This window comes from Manihot esculenta, chromosome 1 (genome assembly GCF_001659605.2).
Source record: "Manihot esculenta cultivar AM560-2 chromosome 1, M.esculenta_v8, whole genome shotgun sequence".
Taxonomy (NCBI): Eukaryota; Viridiplantae; Streptophyta; class Magnoliopsida; order Malpighiales; family Euphorbiaceae; genus Manihot; species Manihot esculenta.
This window is the reverse complement of record NC_035161.2, coordinates 8,363,913-8,387,223: the sequence shown is the minus strand read 5'-3', so window position 1 is coordinate 8,387,223 and position 23,311 is coordinate 8,363,913. Positions and strand designations below refer to the sequence as shown.

At 40.4% G+C, this 23,311-nt stretch overlaps 1 protein-coding gene across 2 annotated transcripts; it reads left to right on the top strand.

Moving 5' to 3' along the window:
- The first annotated feature begins 469 nt into the window (after positions 1 to 469).
- On the top strand, positions 470 to 7,446 carry LOC110625800 (polyadenylate-binding protein-interacting protein 12). Of its 2 annotated transcripts, none has more exons than XM_021771461.2 (11): positions 470 to 828; positions 949 to 1,529; positions 1,744 to 1,854; positions 1,977 to 2,021; positions 2,126 to 2,198; positions 2,273 to 2,385; positions 2,519 to 2,578; positions 3,122 to 3,169; positions 3,266 to 3,334; positions 6,944 to 7,005; positions 7,113 to 7,446. In XM_021771461.2, the coding sequence occupies exons 2-11, from the start codon at positions 996 to 998 to the stop codon at positions 7,168 to 7,170; spliced, it is 1,173 nt and encodes a 390-aa protein (XP_021627153.1). In that variant the 5' UTR covers positions 470 to 828; positions 949 to 995; the 3' UTR covers positions 7,171 to 7,446. The 2 variants fall into 2 exon arrangements, with proteins under 2 accessions (XP_021627153.1, XP_021627147.1); XM_021771455.2 differs by having other exon boundaries at positions 478 to 828; positions 941 to 1,529.
- Positions 7,447 to 23,311: the final 15,865 nt, after the last annotated feature.

Below are 23,311 nucleotides of genomic sequence, written 5' to 3'. Positions count from 1 at the left end.
GTTCTGTCCAGACTATTTGCATGAGGTCAGGGCTACGCGCTAGTGGATAGATCTGCATAGCTGAGTTTGATGAAATTACAGTCCGACCTTTCTACGTGGGTTTCGCTGTGACCTGGATATATAAGACCCAATAATTATCCTATGGTATTTTTGGTTCCTAATAGCTACGAAACTACTTTGAAAAGTCAAAATTGAGATTTTGTATATCGCGAAGAAAGGTTCAAATTTATTTTCGAAAGGCCCCTGAGGGATGGTCTTAGGACGGAGAGAAGTGGCGGCAGGCGAGTTTCCTCACGTTGTTGTCTAGTTGGAGTGTGCGAGTCTTGAGCTGGGTTTTTATTGTAAAGGGCCTTTAAATTTTTTCTCTATAATCCAAGCCTACCTATGGTTATGTTAAAGTCCACCTTTTTTTTAATGCAATACAATCTATCATCGGCAAAAGGAAAAAAAAAAAAAACAAAAAAAGAGGAGGTCCAAATTGGCAGTGCAGCGCAAACGGACGATCCTAAGAACAACCTCTTCTCTCTCTCTCTCTCTCTCTCTCTCTCTCTCTTCCCCCGCAACTGTCCTTTATCTACAGAAGAAGAATCATCACTAAAATCAATACTACGCAATAAAATAAAATTTTAATCTATAAAAATAAAAGCAAAGAAAGCAAAAGTGGCTCTCTGTTTTACCCATCTCTTTTTCTCATCAAGATCGTGTTGTGGAGTCTGTTTCCATCCTTTTCCTTTTTTTGTTCCCATTCTAACACAGCCGATCCTCATTTCTCAAGTGGGTTTCCGCTGCTCTTCTATTTCTTCAATGGAGAACATATAGATAAGGCTGGTATGTCCTCTTCCGATTTTTTTTGTTTTTTGCATTTATCTATCTGGGTTGTTTTGGAATTTCATTTCTTCAATAAAAATCTTAACTTGTCAAAATTTAAAAAAAAAAAAAGTTTTGCAGAAATCTGAAGAAGGCGATCATTTGATACGAAAGTTGTTTGTGTGATCATGGCTGTTGCTGAGAATGCTGGGGCTAAAAACGGCGCTTCCGGTCAAAATTTTGACAGCACTGTAGTATCATCGGACTCAAAAGGAGGACCAAACGATCTCGAAAGATCAAACACCAGAAATGAACCCTTGGTCAATCCCAAGGAATCAAATTTTCAGGCTCAAGTTTATGATCAGACTGTTGACGGCGAACGTGAGCACCGAGAAAGTGCAACTGCAGCTGCCACTTTGAGCAGTGGCAAGAGTAATGGGATCCAGATGCAGAATGGCTTCGACATCAGTCAGCAGCAGATGGTGGCCGAGTCTGCTGGGTATGAGACGATTCAGATTCAAAGGGCTAAATCTAATGGGTTGAATGATATGAGTGATTTGGTGGAGATTTTATCCAAATTGAATCCCATGGCTGAAGAGTTTGTCCCTCCTTCGCTTGTTAGCAATCATGGCTATCTGGGACTGGGAAATGGGTTTGGCTACACAAACAATTTCGCTGTGCAAGCTACTCCTGGGAACGCCAATGGACCTAACACTAAAAGGGTATGCTTGATTTTCCTTTCATTTCCTTTATTTTGTAAACCCTTGGGTTGTTAAATGCAAGGACAGGGCTTGTGGAAAATGTGTGGCTATGGAGTCCATGGTCAAAATAAAAAGTTCATTGAAGCATTTTTCACTTGAACCAGTCGGAGTATGATTTGATTTGCTTTGGTATTTTTTCATTTCCTTCATGTTTGTTATATCTTCCTTTTGCCAGAAGAAGAACAACTATAATCAAGGACGGCGAAGGATGAACAGTAGGACAGGTATGGCTCAGCGTGATGAGGTCATCAGGAGGACTGTGTATGTTTCTGACATTGATCAACAGGTAAACAGTAGTTTTTGGTTCTCATAGTCTTCCTCTCATTTTTTCTTTTCGGTGTCTCTATGTTTTTGCTGATTGCTTGTAGACTGATTGTCCAACTGCCTTGTCTCTCTGTTTCTATATAGGTTACTGAAGAGCAACTTGCAGGTCTCTTTGTTCATTGTGGGCAGGTATCCATTTTCATTTGCTCACTTTAATCCTTTCAATTTTGCTAATGTTGAACTTGGAGTTGACAGTATTTCCTAATTTTTTTTGTCTCCTTTTTGGGATTAAGGTGGTTGATTGTCGAATATGTGGTGATCCTAATTCTGTTCTTCGATTTGCCTTCATTGAGTTCACAGATGAAGGTACTGTTGAGTATCTTAGTAACCGTATCTATGTTGACAAATACGTGTTAATAGTCAATGAAATGTGCTTGCAGATGGGGCTAGGGCTGCTTTAAATCTGTCCGGAACAGTACTTGGATTTTACCCGCTAAGGGTGCTGCCTTCCAAAACTGCAATTGCACCTGTTAACCCCACATTTTTGCCTAGGGTGAGGATTTGATTGTAATGAATAATTCCACATCTTGTTTTTATTCGCAACCAGATCAATGCTGCAGCTGTATGTAAATTCATTTATCATTGTCGTCTTTCTAATTTAAGTATGATGGATCGGCAATATGCAGTCTGAAGACGAGCGTGAGATGTGTGCAAGAACTGTTTACTGTACAAATATTGACAAGAAGGTATTTTCGGAAGTTGCATGATTGATTTTCTTTTAATTTTGAAATCTTGAATTGTACCCCTATGAAAGGAATCTTTTAATACTGAAAATAAAGCTGGCTGATTATTCAGAGTTTTGAAGTATATAAATTAGATGCGCTTGGTGCGAATTGCATATACGTTACTTTTAGATTGTCTCCGGGTAGTATACATATAAAACAAAATTGCTTTGGTTCTTTCCTATGACATAATCAAATGTGAGATCTTCATTAATTTAATCGAGCTTGGAGCATTTATGGGAAAAGTCAATCCTTTTTGTTCTTTCACTCCGTTAAAAACAAAAATCCTCTTTTTAAGTATCAACTTATGTTTTATAGGAATGCTATTAGAAATTTGCTCTTTTTCTTCTTTTTATTTTTTCAGAAATTGGAAGTTTGGATATGATTTGGATATAAAAAGATTTCTATAATCTCATGTAACAGGATATTTCTTGCTGATTCTTTCTAGTCAAGGATACCTGAAAGCTTTCTTTTTCTTCCCTGATTTTCTTTTCCCAATTAATGCAGGTTACTCAGGCAGATGTCAGACTCTTCTTTGAATCCTTTTGTGGAGAGGTTTGTAGATGCATATGAAATGTTCCTGATAACAAAGCCTGTACTCAGATTGTGCAGTGTCCAGTACATCTAATTAATTTTGTTTTCTTTTTATAGGTTCAACGCTTGAGGCTTCTCGGGGACTATCATCATTCAACTCGTATTGCCTTTGTTGAGTTCACAGTGGTAATTACACAACTTTAATTTCTGTGTCGTTTATATCCACTGTCCTATCTTTTTACTGTTGGGGGTTGTGCTCAAATTGGTACTTCAACTTTTTCTTAAAAGTGATTTATACAGTTGAAGCATTGTGTTCACCCTCACCCCGCCACCACAAAATAACCCCTTTCTTCTTATCAAATTCTTTTGTTTTCTCGTAAACACTTTCGGCTGATTAGATCCTGTTCTGGTTAGTTAGCAGCTATCGTTTCAGAAATATTCATCTTGGGTTTAGTTTTGTGAATAGAATTTGTTGTCCTAGATTATCAATTTCATGGAAATCAAATGTGTGAACCTGAACATCAGTTGGTTGTAAATTTTAGATCTACAACTTTTTTGTCTTTGAGATGTAGATGATTTAGGAACAAGTTCTGTAAATTCTGAGTGATGCTTTTTTGAGCATTTACAGTTCAAATCAATGGAAACAGGTTTTAGCACTAGGTGGTTGGTTTAAGATGATTAGAGTGACAAAATAAGAGAATTTGGTTACTCTTTGGGTTCTGCAAGTGGCAACTTAGGTTAGAGAGACAGAGCACAAAAAGTGAACTCATTTTATTACTTGAAGAGAAAGAAAAGCACTATGTTTCATTTTTTTTTTTATGGAGGTTTAAACATATTCCTTTACATATCGAATTCAAGACAAATGGGAAGAAAACTATATGCATTCCTAATTTTAGAAACTCATAAGTGCTTCCTAAATAGGAAAAGTCCAATAGGGAATGAGATGATAGTGGGTGCTTGTAAAATTAATAAGGAAATTGAAATTGTTAAAATTGTGAATTAAATCAACATAATTCCTTACTTCCCTAGATTGTGATGATTAGGGTTATTGGAGGCAGAAAAAAAGAGTTTATCTATAGTTTGTTGAGGTTGCATGTGTGCTATACACGACCTCTTAATATTTTTGGGAAATTCTGATCATTTTGTTGAGGTAGCATCAATAGAAAAGGGTATACTCTGTTTATCCGTTCTATTATTATATCACTTTTGGAGAAAGTTGCAATTGAATTTGATGTATAAGAGTTCAATAGCAATGAGCAAATTCCTTTCTTGGGTTCCCTTCGAGTTATGTGAAGGAAATATCGTATTTGTTCTGGAACGTTATTAATCCATTTGTTTAAATGCCTTGTGGCTTCTTATCTTAATTATGGATTTTATCTGTATGGTTTCCATAATTTCATTTAGGTCATTCTGGATGAATAACAATGGTTAAATGGATGTGAACAGTTGAAACTTGGATGCGGTCAATGGTGTTAATTGGGTGATTGATTTTGTTCTAGGAAGTACTTAACCGTTCACTCTATTAGTTTTAATATCCCTTACTTAACTGTTCACTCTTTTAGCTTTTATATTTCTTACTTAACTGTTCACTCTATATTAGTTTTAATATTTCTTTCTAATTGAGCTGTGAACTCCATAAACAAAATTTAATTATTTGGGTTGTGGGGTTCATATGCCATTCATTTGATTGACCGCCTATATTTAAACTGGGATGGAGACATGGAGTTTACTTTCAATGCTGAAATAGCAACATTGATCTGCCAATAGAATTTGCAGGGAGAGGTAAAATTTGGGTGTGGTTGTAGTGGTGGGGAGATAATTCAGGCTGATTTGGATCTTTTTTAAGTGTGCAATTACAGCTAATTGCTTTCAAATTCATGGTTGATGTAATAGGTTCAGGAAAGGAAGAGGAAAGAGAGAAGGATGGCAAGGAGGGGGGTGGGATGTGGTGGTCGGATATCTATCCGAAAAAGTTTGCTTCAGTAGGTTCCATAATCATATATGTTTAGGGAGCTAAGTCTATAAATATGTGTGTCTTTCTGGCTGGTGATTAACCAAAATTTGTTACCATTGAGTCTGTTGATCTGCTAGTTGTATCTGAGATAAGCTGCCCCAAACTCTGAATAAACTGATTTTTGGTATATGGCCCGTTGATGACTTGAAGGGAAGAGGTAACTTTCTAATGGCAGCCATTATAACAAATAAATATAAGAGTAATTACCTAGAAAAATTCAGGCTAGGCCTCAACTAGTGGCAGTTGGCACAAAACTCGCAATTTTAAAGAGTTCTATTTCTCCATTTTACTTGAGTGTAGGAAACTGTTATAATTGCTTTTCTGTTCCTTCATCTTCACATGCTGTAAAATCCTGACTCAGTGTAGTGTCCTCCCTTTTCCTGAATGGTGATCGGGATGCTAAATTTTAGCTTCTTTCATCTTTTTTCACATTAAATTGTTCCTGGATCCTTAGCCTTCTTGTTTCTCAAGGGATATATTTTGAGTAGTCATCAGTAGAAGTGACAAAAAGATTTTGTCTTCCTTTTGTTTTCTAGATTATTTGAGAAAATAAGCAAGTGATCAAATTTCTATCATAAGATATAAAGTCTGTCTCACAGATTTCAGTTTGTGTCCAACCTAAGAGGACAGTTTCTCTCAACTGATGTAAAAGGCTTTGCAGTAACATGGAAATATCCAATTATTTTAGAGGGAATTGATTCTTTTCCTTGCCACCTTTGGTATTTCTTGTTATTGATATCTGAATGCTATGGTGACCAATGACAACTACTTGGGGGTAAATGGTTGTCTCTTCCATGTAGAATTGTTGAAATTTGCTTGGTGGCAATGTCTTAAATGCAACCACAGCCATGATATCAGTTTTAAATATTATATGGGATCTGCAGTGCTTTTTGGAACTTCTATTTTTGTCTGGTTGTGCAACTATTTTAGCAAAGAAGAGAGTGCTCTCTCTCTCTCTCTCTCTCTCTCTCTCTCTCTCTGTCTGTCTCTCTCTCTCTCTCTCTAACTAGAAGTGAAGTCAGCAGGTAACTGGATGATTGACTGAGAACTAGGTAATAGGTATAGGATGTAGGCAATGAGCATAAGTTCATTAAAGCTAGAGATTTAGTCTGAAGATGGCTATCCCTTTTTACTTATCCTATAGTTGTTTACGAAAACTGCTTATTTTTCGTTGATGGTTTTTCAAGGCTCTGACATGTTTTTCCTCTTTGAACTTCATCTGTTGCTTTGAAACCATTAAAATTTGAAATATCAAGTTTCATTTTTTAAGTTGTATTTCTTGATTCTTAATTCTTGCTGGATTTATTCTCTCTTCAACTTATGTGATTGAGGTAATATTACATTCTCTTGATGTTGGTTCCTGGCGGCCTTTTCCATTAATATACTATGATTCATCATTTATATAGTTACATCTTTTCTGAAGGTGATGTTCTTATAAAGGTTTTTTGGTTTTACTTTTTGGTTCACTTTCATTAACATTGCATTCCTAATGGAGTAGCTACATGTATAAAACTCTTGTTGGCTAATCCCAGTATATAATAAGGCCGTAGATGAGGAGCGCAAATATCTGTGTGAAACCTAAATGCAACTATTCTATCATCTAAATGCCATCATGATTGCTATTAATTTGTATGTTATGTTGGTAAATACTTTTGGATGACCAAATTGTAATCCATCTAGTGGACTTGTTATTGGAGTGTGCACTAGATTTTGTGAACTCTACTGCAGTTGGGGGCTGTGCATAAGAAATGTCTTTTATGCTGTTTTTCTAATTCTGGCAGGCTGAGAGTGCAATTTCGGCACTTAACTGTAGTGGTGCAGTTCTGGGATCGTTGCCAATAAGGTAGTTTTGTGAGAACTTATATTTTTTTATGTTTGTATTTGCTTTTTTTATATCACAAACCTTCCTCTTGAAGTTTCTGAGACTGGTCTTTTATGTTGTGTATGCAGGGTGAGCCCATCAAAGACACCTGTTCGGCCTCGCATCCCTCGCACTCCTTTGCACTGAATCGTGCTTGATGCTTCCTGGACTAATCAACTGCTGATAGATATGTTTTATATATATATATATATACATATATAGTAACCGAGACATTTTGAAGGTACTTGTGGCTTTTTATGTCTTATCATTTTGTTCCTTTCGTCTCAGCCCGGTATCTTTGTTTCCTACAGAGGAATGTTTATGATTCTGTTTTTAGCTCATAGAGTCGGATGGAATTGCGAGGATATGAATGGGTTTATTTATGTTGCACAATTGCCAATTGAAAAATGACTCGTTTTACAAGTCTCAGTCTTTCTTCTCTTGATATAGTTTTCTTCACTATTGCTCAAGTCTGCACTGCTTTCTATTAATCTAGTGTTCATCCAATGGCCAGTTTGCTTTGTCTTTCTTTTGCCCTTTGGCAGAATAACATGCTTTTAGTGGTTTATAGTGTCTGCTATAAGAAGTTGGAGTTCTTGTGAGGCATATTATTCCCAAAACGCATTTAGTTGATGTTGACTGTAAGAATTAAGAATTTCACTTGGATATTCTGGGAGGCTCTCAAATTGTCTTCATTAGGCTTGGCTGCCGGTTGGGTTTGGTTTGGTCCGGTCCTAGTTCAAGAGGACAAAAACTGCGGGCTCTTGCGGTCATAGTTTCAGTTTGGTTGAATATATAGAAGAAACTTCCAACCATGGACATGGTGGTCGCATTCTTATATGACCGTTGGGGGGCCACTTTTGTCGCTTTTGTAGCTCCAGCTCCCGTAATCCTCCAGCCTTCAACAAATCTTCCACACCCACCACTTCCAACCAAACCAAAACAAATAGAGATTTGCCCTACCCCAACCCAGCTCGCTAAAATTGAGATAATGTAGCAGGTGGTTAATCAACTTGCAGGTGGTTGACTTATTAGTTAAAGAAGTTGGTTTAATTATGGAATAATATACAGCTCAGTTGCTTCAGCTGATGCTCTACTCTATATATGTAAAGGACTCCACAAAATGAGATCAATACAACTTCTCATTCTCTCGATTTATTTTTGTAATATGGTATTGAAGCTTTTTCTTTGAAGATGTTTATTTTTTCTCGCTTCCGACTTATTTTCTTTTGCTTTCTCGGAAAAACTCTTATGACTGTCAATCAAATTAGTGATCTATCTTCAAAATCTTTTTAACCCCTGTTGCATCCATATGAGAATCATGATTTACTATTGGTTTCAGCTCTCGCTGGATCCAATTATCACAATTATCACTCATGCTAAGACAATGCGGATGGCTTTGGCTTCTAAGAACAATATCAAATTTGTTGATGGCTTTTAACCTCTCTCAGTCAAAATAAATCATATGTACTCTACCTAAGAACGATGCAATACAATAGTGTTACCGTGGATGGCTAAATCTATCTCCTTCAATTACAAGTGCTCTTTTGGATTGAAAAATCTGTAGATGTGTGGAATGATATGAAGGTTTAATGAGCAGTTTGCAAATATCAAGCATCTCATACCTTAAAAATAATGTTCATCCAAAATTGTTTTTTCAAATGTAATAGTTATTTTCAGACCACGTTTTCTTTTTTTTTTTGTCTAAATGGCTTTTAGGAATTCCTATCTCCGGGAAGAGAGAAAAAAAAAAAATACTTGTCCATTTTGTCCAAAACATAGTTGGGTTGTATCTCCGCAGGTACCATCATCGTACTTGACATTTGATGTTTTGGGCTTACGACAATGCAGTAACTGGAGAATTTACTGCATACACGACATTTTTTTTATTGCAGCTCTAACCATCCAAAAATCTGTAATAATATCGGTTATTAATAGAAAAAAAATCTAATTAGTCTAATTTCTCTAACCATCCAAAAGCAGCTCAATGCTAAGTAAGGATGGGGAAAATCTACTTCAACTGCTTAGAAATTACAATATCAAATATCAAAAAATTATTAATAAAATATTTATAAAAGTTGATGATCGCTGGTTTCCTGAATCTAGAAATAAAGTCAGACCCTAAAATAAAATGCAGACCCAAAATCCATCAAATATTTCTCAAGCAAAACCAACCTCAGCATGTTTATGTCCGGTGACATAAAGCAGGCCAGATGGGCCACGTGTGCAGGCTCATTCGAGAAAAGTCTAATCCGGTGATGTGACAAGAGGTAGAAAAGCAAACTCGGTCACTTCACAGTCTTACCAGTATGCGCGCCAGGAGTATTAAATAACTGCCTGACGTGGAGAAAAGCCTGATACATTCGTACGTATGGATAGATATGAACGACAATAAAAGAAAAAGGGATAAGAGGGAAACATTTTTTCTCAATCAAAATTCACACACCCACCGTAAACTCTATTTTCTAAATCTTAGAATATTAAAAATTATAATTAATTAAATAAATAAAAAGAATATAAAATATATTCATTTTCATTTATTATATGCAAGTATTCATTAAAAATATATATTTTTAATAATGTTTTTCAATTTTTAATAACAAATTTTTTATAAAATTATTTTTTTTACTTTTCAATCATATTGTTTTACATGATTCATTTTAAAAAAAATTAAAATAAATTTTTATAAAATCATAAAAAATTCTGTTTATTTCGGAATAAAAATTTTATATATTCAAAAAAATTAAATTCATTCATTTAAAATAAAAAATTATTAAGAAGATTAAATTATATTATTACAGAATTATTAATTCTAAACCAAAGGAAGCATGTAATGTTTATGCAGAGTTGAGACACTTTGAAATTATATGCCACCATAGCTTTGTCAGAAACAATAAAATATGATTGGAAAAAGGAAAAGATAAAAAGGCAGAACACAGAAAATGGGAAAGGTAATAATAATAATAATAATAATTCAATTAAATTTAATGAAATGGGAATGCATCTAGAGAAAGAATGGGTCCAAAACTAATCCAATTTCAATTTGTTCTCATATTTTTAAAAAATTGTTCTCCTTTTGACCACCAATTTCTTGAAGCTTCTATAAATTTATCTATACATTTTGTAAATATTTTTTTTTTGCCCAAATTTTCTATGTATATATAACTATATATCCAATTATTTACATCAAACAGAATATAAAATTTGATGCAAATCTGTAAGTTTCTCCCACTAAAAAAAAATATTTAATTTTTTTTATATATATTTAAAAAAATCCATTACATAGACGTAATTCAAAAAAAATAAAAAATATTGACAAATCAGTTCATATTAATTTTACAACAGCTCTAAATGAACATAAAAATTGACTTAACTCACTAAATATTAATATTGTCGCTAGATTAACTAGCTCATTCGCAATACAATTAGATTAATGTCAGCTTTAGAATTCTCATATTTCATGTTATTCGGAGGCTAAATAACACAGGCCATATAACTCTGCATATATTGAAGAACACACACCCATACGAATTGCACAAGACTTTCTGCACCTCTCCTTAAATTCCCTTTAACTGCTTATCTATGTTTAGTTTAACCCAATCAGATAAGGGAAGCAATGTTTACCAACATTCGGATACGATTTGGAGTTTTATTTACCAACATTCGGATATGATTTGGAGTTTTATTGCTATGTGAACAAGTTTGAAGATTTTGTATTAATTACAACTTAAAACAATCGATTTGTTGACTTAATAAATGATGAATACTACCAAACACAACTTCATTTCTCTATTTACATATTCACCACAGACCTATAAATAGGACTCTGCACAAAAAATAACTTAAAACGTATTCCACATTCAAAATTCTGTAACCAAAAGAACTAAGTAATAATATTCATAAAAAAAAAAAGTTTCCCTAATGTTACTAATCGATTGAAGAATTGCAGCTTAAGCCTCTATTTATGTTTTGGAAAATATTTTTTTCAAAAAATATTTTTATATATTTTAGTGTTTAAAATATTCAAAAATTTTATAAACAAAAAATATTTTCTAATAAAAAAAATTAAGTTATTTTTATATTTTAAGATTTTTATATATAAATTTATTAATATATTTATTTTTTAATTAAAAATTAAATAATAGAAAATAAATTATTTTATTAAAAAACAATTTCATAAAAAAACACTTTTGACGGATACAAATATTTTCTGCAAATATGGAGACTAAATTATATTTTTCTATAATTATATTTTTATATTTAAAAAAAAAATAAGAGTTTAGGTTGGTTGAGTGGTTGGAATTGAATGGGGCCCTATGGAAGACAGACTAACTGGTAAGTCAACCACTTTAATAGGTCTCCAAGTTGTTTTGATGTTAATGAGCTCTCAAAATTTTTAAATAAATTTATCATTTAAATTATTTTAAGTTAAATTATATATTTTAATTAGAAATATAGTTTCTCCAAGTTATTTTTTAATAATTTTCTAAAGATAGATTTAAACTCTAATGATATAACTATAACATCATTTAATATTAAAATTCAAGATTTTCTTTAAAAGTCATTTGTTTTTTTTTCCAAAATTGAAATAATCACTTAATTTTAAAATTATACTTATAATGAGAAGCAATATTCGGTTTAAATCGAAAAAATTGATCGAAATCAAATTTTTTTAAAAATTCAGTTCGATTTTTAATTTTAAAAATTTCAATTATTTCAGTTTAATTTGATTTTAATTAGAAAAATCAAAAAAATCAAATCAAACCGATTAGTGATAATAATATATTATTTTCAATAATATAGAGATTAGATCATATCAAATTTAAAATATTCTAATCAAATTTTAAAATATTAAAAATAAAGTGTAAAAAATAAAAAATTTATTAAAAATTCAAACCGAACTAGATTAGACCAGTTTGATTCAATTCGATTTTTGATCAAAATCGATTCGATTTTTATAAATACTAAAATTTTAGTTTTTAGTTTATTCGATTCAGTTTAATTTTAAATTAAACCAATCAAATGCTCGCCCTACTTATAAATATATTAACTTAGTTTCAAATTAAATTTTAATAATTTATATTTATTTTTCTTAAAAAAAATCTCAATAATAATTCAAGAAAATAAAACTTATATAATTACAAGTTTTGCACATTTCAGATATTGGGGAAATCTTTGTCTTTACTTTTTTGATATTGACGTTCTCTTGGTGGAGTGGAGGACCCATCAGCTACCCACACTTATATATATACACGTGTATATATATATATACCAATTATATAAATAAATTAGAGAAAAATATATTTATATTCTTAAATTTTACTTGAAAAATCATCACATGCCTAATTATAAATTGATGACCGCTGAATTTTTTCATCCCGGACCAGGGGCTTAACCACAGTTAAAGACCCATAACATAGAGGCCCACGTATCTGATATACCCAACAAGTCTGGCTCATTCAACCTTCAAGACCGGGCTCGGCCCAGCTTCTTCACTCATAACGACCCAGCCCACACGAAGCATGCTCTCTCCTCTCAGGCCTAGCGTCCGGCCCGACTCTCGACCCAACCCAGGATCCAGAATAATATTCACCAGACAGCCTGGCAGATCCGCTTAAACGTACGCACGAGGAGAATCAGAGGCCGTTACGCATGGAGCAAGCGGCTGATACCCTAGTACCTCCGAATCCGCATGGCAGAGACGCGTGGCCCAATCCTGGAGAGGCCTTTACACGTCACCAGCAAGCAAGACAATGTATAAAAGAGGAGTCCCCTCCTCAGGAAACTTAAGCCTTATTCTGTAATACATAAACCCTTGTAAAACCCTATTCTATTGGATCTCAGATCATCAATTGGCACCGTCTGTGGGAAACGAAGGAGATCTTTTCATCACCGGAGTTTTCACTTTCAAAACCCACTGAGATCCACGATGGCAAACCACCAAGAAAGTAACCTTAACACCCCAAATGACTTGAGCTCTGCCCAAGAAGGGCAGCAGTTCTCTTTTTCTAGCCCTACAACGCTGAATAACCAAACGCCTATTCCTCTTAATCCCTCACCAAGCTTGGCAGGGAATACTCCCACCATGATCCTGTCCAACCAGGACATTCAAACTATGGCTCTCCAGTTACAGACTACTGCTCACTGGTTGGGGCAGATAATGCAACAGAGGGGACTTAGCACCCCAATGAATACACTCCCAGTGGTGGAAGAACCCAGAACCAATGAGCCCCGACCCACCCCTGACCGCCTCCAAACTAACAGCCATGACGCCAGGGAAGAAGAAGAACCGAAGGCCCGAATCCATGGGAGGAGGGCAAGGGAGTTGATAGAAAATGAGGAGGCGGACAACTATTCCGCCGAAACAACCAGGGAAACGGGAACTGAAACGGAGGAGGAGGAATGCAGCTTGGGCAAAAGCACCAGCCCTGAAGATGAGAAGATGAACCAAAAGCTGAAAAGGTTGAAAGAGCAGCTCCCAGCCGAGCTAGGTAAGAAAGATCAGAGTCAAACCTCCTTGCCTACTTCTTCTCCCTTCTCAAAGTTAATGCAGCAGGAGACCGTTCCCAAGAAGTTCATGATGCCGCCGATGGCGGCCTATAATGGGGCTGGTAACCCGAGAGAGCATGTCATGAACTATAAGACCTTCATGGAGTTGCAAACTCTGTCAGATGCTCTGATGTGCAAGGTGTTCCCAACAACGCTCTCGGGACCAGCGAGGGCATGGTTCAACAGCCTGGAGGCCGGAAGCATTAAAAGTTTCGGAGATCTTGCCACCCGCTTCATCAGCCGGTTCGTAGCCGGGGTGCCGGCAGATAGGAAGACGAGCTATCTGGAAACAGTGAGACAAAAAGCTGGTGAATCCCTCAGAAAGTATGTCGCCCGTTTCAATACGGAGGCCCTGCAGATTCCCGAGCTCGACGAAGGAAGGGCGGTAGAGGCCATGCAAAAGGGAACAACCTCTGCCGAGTTCTTTGGTTCACTGAGCAGGAAACCTCCGATCTCACTGGCCGAGTTGATGAAGAGGGCGGAAAAGTATATAAGGCAGGATGACGCCTTAGTAACGAGTAGATTTGCCAAAGGGGTGGCAGGAAAAGAGAAAGCCCCGGAGGAGGGGAGGCCGGAGAAACACGAGAAGAAGCGTGGAAAGAGGCCTGAGCCGTATAAGCAGGCCTGGGAAAGAAGGGATCAAAGGCCTCCTCCTCCTCGGGTTCTTGAACCAAGAGTGCTTCCTCCTTGGGTCCCGGAGAAACCGACTCCATTAAATGCGTCCAGAGCCGAGGTGCTCATGGCTGTCCAGGATAAGGAGTTTCTCCAGTGGCCTAAACCTTTGAAGTCGGAAGCAGACCAACGGAATCCTGACAAGTATTGTCAATATCATCGGACGCATGGCCACGATACCAACAGCTGCTTCCAGTTGATAGCAGAAATCGAGAGATTGATAAAGAGGGGGCACCTAAAGAATTTTGTGAAGAAATCGGAGGGGCAGAGGCCTCAGCCCGGTCCGGCAGCTCAGACGCCGAGAAGAATTGGAGGTGGTCCAGTGAATGATGGGTCCAGTGGGACCATCAACATGATTGTTGGAGGAACGGGAGGACGGATGAGCCGTCGAGGCAAGAAAAGAAACCGGGAAGGAGAGACCAGCAATGCGGAAGTCATGCAGATCGTTGACCATTCTCCCCTGACCATCACCTTCTCCTCAGAAGATGCTCAGGGCATTCAGATGCCCCACGATGACGCGCTTGTCATTGAAGCCGTCATTCATAATTATCGGGTAAAGAAGGTTTTGGTAGACGACGGGAGCAAGGTCAACCTACTGCCATACAGAGTGTTCCAGCAGATGGGGATTCCGGAAGAGCAGCTAGTCCGAGACCAGGCACCAATCAAGGGGATCGGAGGAGCACCGGTACTCGTAGAAGGAAAAGTGAAGCTGGCTCTTACCTTGGGAGAAGCGCCCAGAGCTCGCACCCATCATGAGGTGTTTTTGGTGGTTGAGCTCCCGCTGAGTTACAATGCGATTTTGGGGAGACCGGCGTTGTTCAACTTTGAAGCTGTTACTAGCATCAGATATTTGGCACTCAAGTTCCCAACGGAGGAAGGAGTGGGGATAGTACGGGGCAGCCAGGAAGAAGCAAGGGCAGTATACTTGGCCACAGTGACGGAACCGAGCTCAACCGGAGAAGCGCTTGACTCGGAAGTTTTGGAGGTCAGGGATGAGACAAAGGAAGCCCGGACAGAGCCCGTTGGAGAGCTGGAGACCTTCTCCCTATCAGAAGAAGAAGCGAGTAAGGTCTTCAGTCTCAATGCCGGCCTCACCAAAGAACAAAAAGGTGAAGCCATGGCCCTGATCCGAAGTCACTCGCCGACCTTCGCATGGAAGCCCTCGGACATGCCGGGAATTGACCCCAAAGTGATGACACACCAACTGAATGTCCTCCTCGAGGCCAAACCTGTAAAGCAGAAGAAGAGAGTAGTGGGAAGAGAGAAGCAGCAAGCCACCCGGGAGGAAGTGCAGAAGCTAGAAGAGGCAGGTTTTATTAGGGAAGTTATGTACCCGCAGTGGTTGGCAAATCCTGTGTTAGTTAAAAAAGCAAATGGCAAATACAGGATGTGCATAGATTTTACTGACCTGAATAAGGTCTGCCCTAAAGATTGTTACCCCCTCCCTGACATTAATAAAATGGTCGACTCAACGGCCGGATTTGATTATATGTCCTCTTTGGATGCTATGTCTGGTTACCACCAAATCCCAATGGAAAAGACGGATGAGGAGAAAACCTCATTTATAACTGAAGATGGAACATACTATTATAGGGCTATGCCCTTTGGGTTAAGAAATGCGGGGGCAACTTATCAGAGGTTGATGAATAAAATTTTCAGAAACCAGATCGGCAGAAACGTGGAAGTGTATGTGGATGACATGGTGGTCAAAAGTTCAACTTTCCAACAACACACGGCAGATTTGAGGGAAGTATTTGAGGTATTAGATCAGTACATAATGAAGTTGAATCCAGCAAAGTGTGCCTTCTTCATCAGAGGAGGAAAGTTCTTGGGATACATGGTAAGCGGAAAAGGCATCGAGCCCAATCCGGAGAAGGTAGAAGCCATATTAAATATGCCGGAGCCGACCTGTGTAAGGGACGTCCAGAGATTAACTGGGAGAGTAGTGGCGCTTAACCGATTTATGTCGAGGTCGGCAGAAAAGTGTTTGCCATTTTTCAAAAAATTGAGGAAGGTTCCAAATTTTGAATGGACAGACGACTGCCAAAAAGCCTTCACAGAGCTTAAGGAATACCTCAACTCGCCTCACGTGCTCAGCAGCCCCATAAAAGGGGAAGAACTCCTGATATACTTGGCAGCCTCAGAGCAAGCAGTCAGCGCAGTACTAGTAAGGGTGGAAGAAGGAGAGCAGAAGCCTGTCTTCTACATCAGCAAGGTGCTCAGAGATACCGAAGTCAGGTATTCAAACATAGAAAAATCGGCTTATGCCCTGCTGTTGGCAGTCCGGAAATTCAAAGTTTATCTAGAAGGCCACCAAGGAGTTGTGATGACAGATCAACCCCTAAAGAAGATTTTACGCAGGCCGGAAACTTCAGGGCGAATGTTGGCTTGGTCCGTAGAGATCAGCCCCTATTGTTTGGAATACCGACCTCAGACAGCTATAAAATCTCAAGCGCTGGCTGACTTCATTGCAGAATGCTCATTCAATGAGGAGAAGGAAGGATCATCCTCGGAGACACCAAGAAAGGAGGGAGAGGGAGAGCTTTCCCAAGAATTTAGCTGGAAGCTATATGTAGACGGAGCATCAGGTGCTGAGGGCAGTGGAGCTGGAGTAATGCTTAAAGGGCCGGAGGGCTTTAAAGTATGTTATGCTTTACGGATGGAGTTCAAGGCTTCCAACAATATGGCCGAGTATGAGGCCTTGGTGAATGGGATGTTGGTAGCCTTGGAAGTGGGGGTAACCGACCTCGAAGTAAATAGTGACTCTCAGTTGGTGATCAACCAGGTCACGGGAGTATATCAGGCTAGGGACCCTATCATGCAGAACTATCTTGATAAAGTCAAAACTATAGAGGCCGAGCTTACGGGTCGGGGAGTTATCGTCAGGTTTCAAAGGATACCTCGGGATGAAAACGAGGAGGCAGACCTGCTTAGTCGGTTGTCTAGAGAAGAACTAGAGCAGCTTCCCGATGAAGTATATATACAGCACGTCCGTACACCTGCTTTCAAAAAGGCAAACACGACACTGCAGGTGGAACAGAGCCTAACATGGATAAGTCCTTATCTAAAATACTTAGAGAAGGGTGAGCTCCCTGAAGATAAAGACGAAGCCAGAAAGATAGCAGCTCGAGCTGCCAATTACCAAGTAATAAGGGGAACCTTATACAGAAAAGGGAAGTCCAGCCCATGGCTCCGATGTGTGAGCCCGAAAGAGGCTACGAGGATAATGGAAGAGATACATAGAGGCCTATGTGGAGCTCACGAGGGAGCAGGGACATTAGCCAACAAAATATTCAGGCAAGGATACTATTGGCCCACTGTTAAAAAAGAAGCAGAAGAGTTTGTCCGGAGGTGCGACGTATGTCAGAGATTTGCTAACGCCATCAGGACCCCTGCCACTCCTCAAGCAAGCATATCCAGTCCATGGCCTTTCTCACAATGGGGAATTGACATCCTGGGACCTTTCCCCAAAACTACGGGGCAAAGGAAATTTGTAGTAGTGGCTGTGGAATACTTCTCGAAATGGCCAGAGGCAGAAGCAATCGCCACAATCACAGCCAGAAAGATGATAGATTTTGTATGGGGGCATATCATCTGCAGATTTGGCATACCCAGAGTGCTTATCTCAGACAACGGCAGACAATTTGACTGCAACACTTTCAAAACCTTCACGACAAACATGGGCATATGGCATAAGTTCTCCTCCGTGGCTCATCCTCAGACTAATGGCCAAACAGAAGTCACTAACAGAGCAATCCTCCAAGGATTAAAGAAGCGGCTGGATGGTGCAAAGGAGAATTGGGCAGAAGAACTCAATAGCATCCTATGGGCACTCCGAACTACTCCAAGAGCACCCACTAAAGAAACACCGTTCGCACTCGCTTACGGCACAGAGGCCGTAGTTCCAGTTGAGTTGCAGATCCCCACTCATCGAGTCCAATTTGTTAGTGAGGACACTAATGGGGACAAGTTAAGAAGCAACCTGGATGCTCTTGAAGAAGTCAGGGAAGAAGCTCAAGTCCGGACTGCTGCTTATCAACAACGAGCAGCACGATATTACAACCAAAAGGTCAGGGAAAGAAGCTTGAAGGTAGGGGACTTGGCATTGAGAAACCTGGAAGCTACAGGAAAAAGAGCAGCCGCAGGCAAACTAGCACCAACCTGGGAAGGACCTTTCAAGGTAACAAAAGTGGTCAAGCCAGGGGTATACCGAATCGAAGACATACAAGGAAACCCCGAGCCCCACGCTTGGAACATCCAGCACCTAAAAAGGTATTTTCCTTAAAATATTCGTAAAGAAAAAACGTTGTATTTTGACAGACATGAGTAAATAAAAATTGTTTATACAATGTGATTATCTTTATGAATAACGTTCTACATAAAAAGATCCCCTGAAACAAGGCCTCAGTTAGGCACAAAACCAGCTGAGATGACGAAGCGACAGTAAGGCCAATGAGCCTGAATCTTGTACAAAACCCCAAAGTAAGTACCAAAGACAACCGGCGAGGCCCCGAGGTCGTCCCGGAAATTCAAAGAAAACCAGGATCCCGTAAGATCTCCTGGAAACAAAAAACAACCGGCGAGGCCCCGAGGTCGTCCCGGAAATTCAAAGAAAACCAGGATCCCGTAAGATCTCCTGGAATCAAAAACAACCGGCGAGGCCCCGAGGTCGTCCCGAAAATTCAAAGAAAACCAGGATCCCGTAAGATCTCCTGGAAACAAAAAAACAACCGGCGAGGCCCCGAGGTCGTCCCGGAAATTCAAAGAAAACCAGGATCCCGTAAGATCTCCTGGAAACAAAAAACAACCGGCGAGGCCCCGAGGTCGTCCCGGAAATTCAAAGAAAACCAGGATCCCGTAAGATCTCCTGGAGTCAAAAACAACCGGCGAGGCCCCGAGGTCGTCCCGGAAATTCAAAGAAAACCAGGATCCCGTAAGATCTCCTGGAGTCAAAAACAACCGGCGAGGCCCCAAGGTCGTCCCGAAAATTCAAAGAAAACCAGGATCCCGTAAGATCTCCTGGAGTCAAAAACAACCGGCGAGGCCCCGAGGTCGTCCCGGAAATTCAAAGAAAACCAGGATCCCATAAGATCTCTTGGAACCAAAAATAGGTCGGTGAAGGACTTAAGAGCCTCCCGAAATGACAAATTTCCCCACACCATATGCAGGGACAACTTATAAAATCCAATTCCGACCTCAGAAAGAGAAGAGCCCAGAGCTGTAAAAAAAAAAAAAAAAAAAAAAGACCGAGCTCCCAGCTCGGATAGACTTATCCTCTCAAAACTCAAGGTACGAAGGAAGAGGCCGAACTTCCAGCTCGGATAGTCAGGCCTAATAGCTAAAAAAGCGCCGATCTCAAATTAAGATGCTAACAATAAAAGTTTAGCTACAAAGCAAGAGACCGAGCTCCCAGCACGGATAGACTTACATCCTCAAAAGCTGAAAGTATAAAAGACCAATGAAAGAGGCCGAGCTCTCTCCAAAAGGACTCATAAATGAAGAAATCCTTAGGAGGATAAAAAGGCTATAATCAAAGCCTAAATCAGTTTATCTGGCACAAATATACAAAGTCACAACCAAGAGAGAAGGACTAAAAGCACAAAACAGACATGATAGTCGCCATTAAAAAGGTACGAGATTTGATCTCTCAGACTATCAGCTACGAGCTGAGCTCGCACCTTAAGATTAATTCAGAGCTTATGAATGAAAATATGTAGTTTACATCACAAATACGAAGAGTAGAGATAAATTTCAAGAAATATGAAAAACAAGAATAAAAAAGAAGGAAACTGATATTTCATTAATGACTATTACAATTTATCTCTCCGGCGAGACAGGAGGATAAATAGTCCTTAAAGGACTTACATCAGTAAGAACACCCTCGCCTGCATTATCTCTATTTACAGCCACCTCTGAAGGAAGCTCGGTGTCCCTTGGGCCAAAGCTCTCAACATAAATAGTAGGGGCAACTTCTGACCCAGGGTGGAGGCTTTCTTTCTCAGAATCAGGGTCATCTTCCTCCGACCCTAGCTCGGATTCCCCTGAAGAAGACTCAGCTAGCCGGTCTATGTTCCTCCGGGAATCTCCTCGGGGCAAAGGGAAATCATCCTCCCCGTATAGCACTAACTCGCCATCTGAGTCCACTTCGCGCCTACGAAGCTTGGCCAACGGAATATCAGGAGCCTGTCTAGCTTCTCTTAAACCGCGATTGTAGCCAGTTACATACATGCGGAAGGCCTTATCAATGATTGCCTGTTTCATTTCACCAGAAGCTTTATACTCATCAAGATGTTCTTCACAAGCCTCAGCTACAAATTCCTTAAACTCAGAAGAGTCTTTGTAGTCCTGAAGATGAGCTTCACAAGCCTGTTCAATTTTAACCTTCAGCTCATCAGACTCCTGATACTCCGCTATACACTGTTCACGCTTTAGCTGAGCCTTCCCTTCGGCATACTTTACCACCTCGAGCAGGGCTAAACATTTACGTTCCAAAGCCCTGACTTCATTTTTTAGCTGTTGTTGGCGAAGGTTGAACTCTTCAGCCGATGAAGACAGATCTTTGATACGTTCAGAACTTGTGCCCAATTCCTGCTCAAGGACCTCCACCCGGGCTAGGGCACTTTCCCTCTGAGCCCTCACCTCATTCAGGTGAGCTTGAAGCCCTTCAAAATCGGCCTTTAAGGCCTCATATTGGCGCTGGACCTCAGCTTTTTGGCTTACAGCCTCATCCCTCTCCTGAAGGGCCGCTGTCATAGAGGACAGCTGCTTTACAACCTCTACACAACGAGCTTCCACCTCAGCTGCCCTCTCATCGGACTCCTGGAGAACCCTGCAAGTACGAGACAGCTCTGATTCCAGGGATTTGCTATGTTCTGCCGCCTCAGCCGCTCTGTCCTCAGCTCTTTTAGAGGCCTCCAGCGCAGAATGCAACTCCACTTGGAGAGACTGGATCTGCTCCCGGGCGGCTGCCAGGTGGCCCCTCGCGTCGCTGGTGGCAGTCAGGTTTTCATTGCGATGCGCTTCCTCGATCCGGCGGTCCACGGACTCCCGGAGAGAGAGGTCACGGGCATCCACCTCCATAAACAGGCCCGACACCTAGTACGGAAGAACAATTGTCAAGAAAAGAAACAAAGCAAACTCAAAGAGAAGTGAAAAAATAACTTACCATCAGAAGCATTTCTCTAATCGTGGATCCGAGCTCCTCACGAGAGCGAGATTGGAAGGACACCTGCTCCTTGGTAGAACTGGCCAAGTGACTAGTCAGGGCCAGAAGACGAGGATCCGAAGCCTCTGTTATCCCGCCGAACATCCGCTCCCGGAGAAGTGCGGCAACAGCAGAGGTCGGAGACTCAGAGGAAATGCCTGACAGGTCCAGAATGTTGTCAGTAGGGGACGACGAAGGAACAGCAGAAACACCCTTCCCCTTCCCAGTGGGAGGAAGAGGTGGGGAAGGACCCACAGCAGTCCTGGATTTCTTCCGAGCAGGAGATGGGGTAGGCGTTCCAGAAGGGGTTGGACGCTTGCCCCCGGTCTTTGATGGGACGCCCTCAGATCCCTCAGGCTCAGTCCTCACAGGGGCAGGGGCACCTTCAGCAGAAACCTCTGGGCTTTGACCCTCTAGGACGATGATCTCCATCCCTATCCCAGAGGTCTCCTTGTCTTCAACAGGGGACTCAGACTTTCCCCCTGACACCCCCTCAGTAGAATGGGCAGCACCCCGCTCCACTTGTTCAGAAACTTGGGTCTGCTCCACAATAGCTAGGGAAGTTTCCCTCACGACCTCTGAGGAGGCTGGAGCAGATCTAGACCCTTCAGCAAGCGACAAAGTTGAGCTCGACCCACCGCGGCTAGATGGCCGAGCTGACTTGGTGCTGTGAGAGCTCGGCTTGGAAGCTCGAGAAGAAGCTTTGACGGGAGGTCGGCTGACCTTCTTGAAGGAAGCAGTTTGAGCTAGCTCCGCAGCAATCTCAGTTACCGAACGCCCATCCCCAAAGGCGTCAAAAATTGCATGCATATTCTCCCGAGACAGGTCAAAGTTCTTGGGGAAATTGATGCCATCCATTTTCACCTCAGAAGCTGCAAAAAACAAGAAGTTACAAAGAGTCAGCATATTTTCTGATATTACGAGCAAAGAAGAAACAGAATAACTGGACAAAGCACTATACCCGTGTCACGGATATCCCTAAGGTTGGAAGCAAACATACACTTTTCGACGTCATACTTCCTCTCAACGGAAGTCAGTCGAAGCAGCCCCACCTGCTCAATAAAACTCAATTGGGGCAAATCGTTACAGCTCGGTAAAATCTCTCCCCACGTTAGATCTACTTCCCATGATCGGCAGGACCCTAATTTCAGCTCCGCCACAAGGAAATTCTCTACCCAGCCCTTTATAGAATCCTTATAACCCGTGAGAAGAGATAACCCATTACGAGGGGAAAAGTAATAGAAGTTTTACTTCGCCCTAACCAGGCGGAAAAAGGTGACAAACAGACAGGCCGTGGGTGTAAAACCCCAACCCAGACAGATACACTCAAAACAAGATATGAACAAAATAGAGTTTGGGGATAACATCCGAGGAGTTACCCCGAAGTACTCGAAGACCTCAGTAAAGAAAGGGGAAAAAGGAAATGGCAGACCGAATTCCCTTTGCTTTAGAAAGAACACTATACGGCGATTCTCTTGGGGATCGATCAAACCAGGAGGGGGAGGGTAAGGAAGAACTATCCTCTCATTGGGAAGAGGCGCTCGAATAAGATACAGTGGAGTATCTAAGAGCCTCCGGGAAATATGCTTAGTTATGTTGGAAGGTGTAATATGCGACTCAAGGTCAAAAACATCAGGAAGCTTTGAACTTGCCATGGAAGAACAAGGAAGCGTACCTGAGAACACGATGGGATGAAAAACTGTAGAAGGAGTTGCAGGAAGACAGAGAGCAGACAAGAGCTAGTTCTTCAAAAGACCGAAGGAATTCGAACAGGAAGGCAATTATGAGGCAGAGCGTTGATCTGAACAGTTTTGTCTTGGAGTGACGCGATCATTAATTGTTCTCGAAGTTTACCCTCTCAAC

Excerpts from the sequence above, each read along its gene's own strand:
- LOC110625800 (XM_021771461.2), top strand. The coding sequence starts at position 996 with ATGGCTGTTGCTGAGAATGCTGGGGCTAAAAACGGCGCTTCCGGTCAA. Across the intron at positions 3,335-6,943 it reads CCTTTGTTGAGTTCACAGTG|GCTGAGAGTGCAATTTCGGC; the intron begins GTAATTACACAA and ends TAATTCTGGCAG. Across the intron at positions 7,006-7,112 it reads CTGGGATCGTTGCCAATAAG|GGTGAGCCCATCAAAGACAC; the intron begins GTAGTTTTGTGA and ends TTGTGTATGCAG.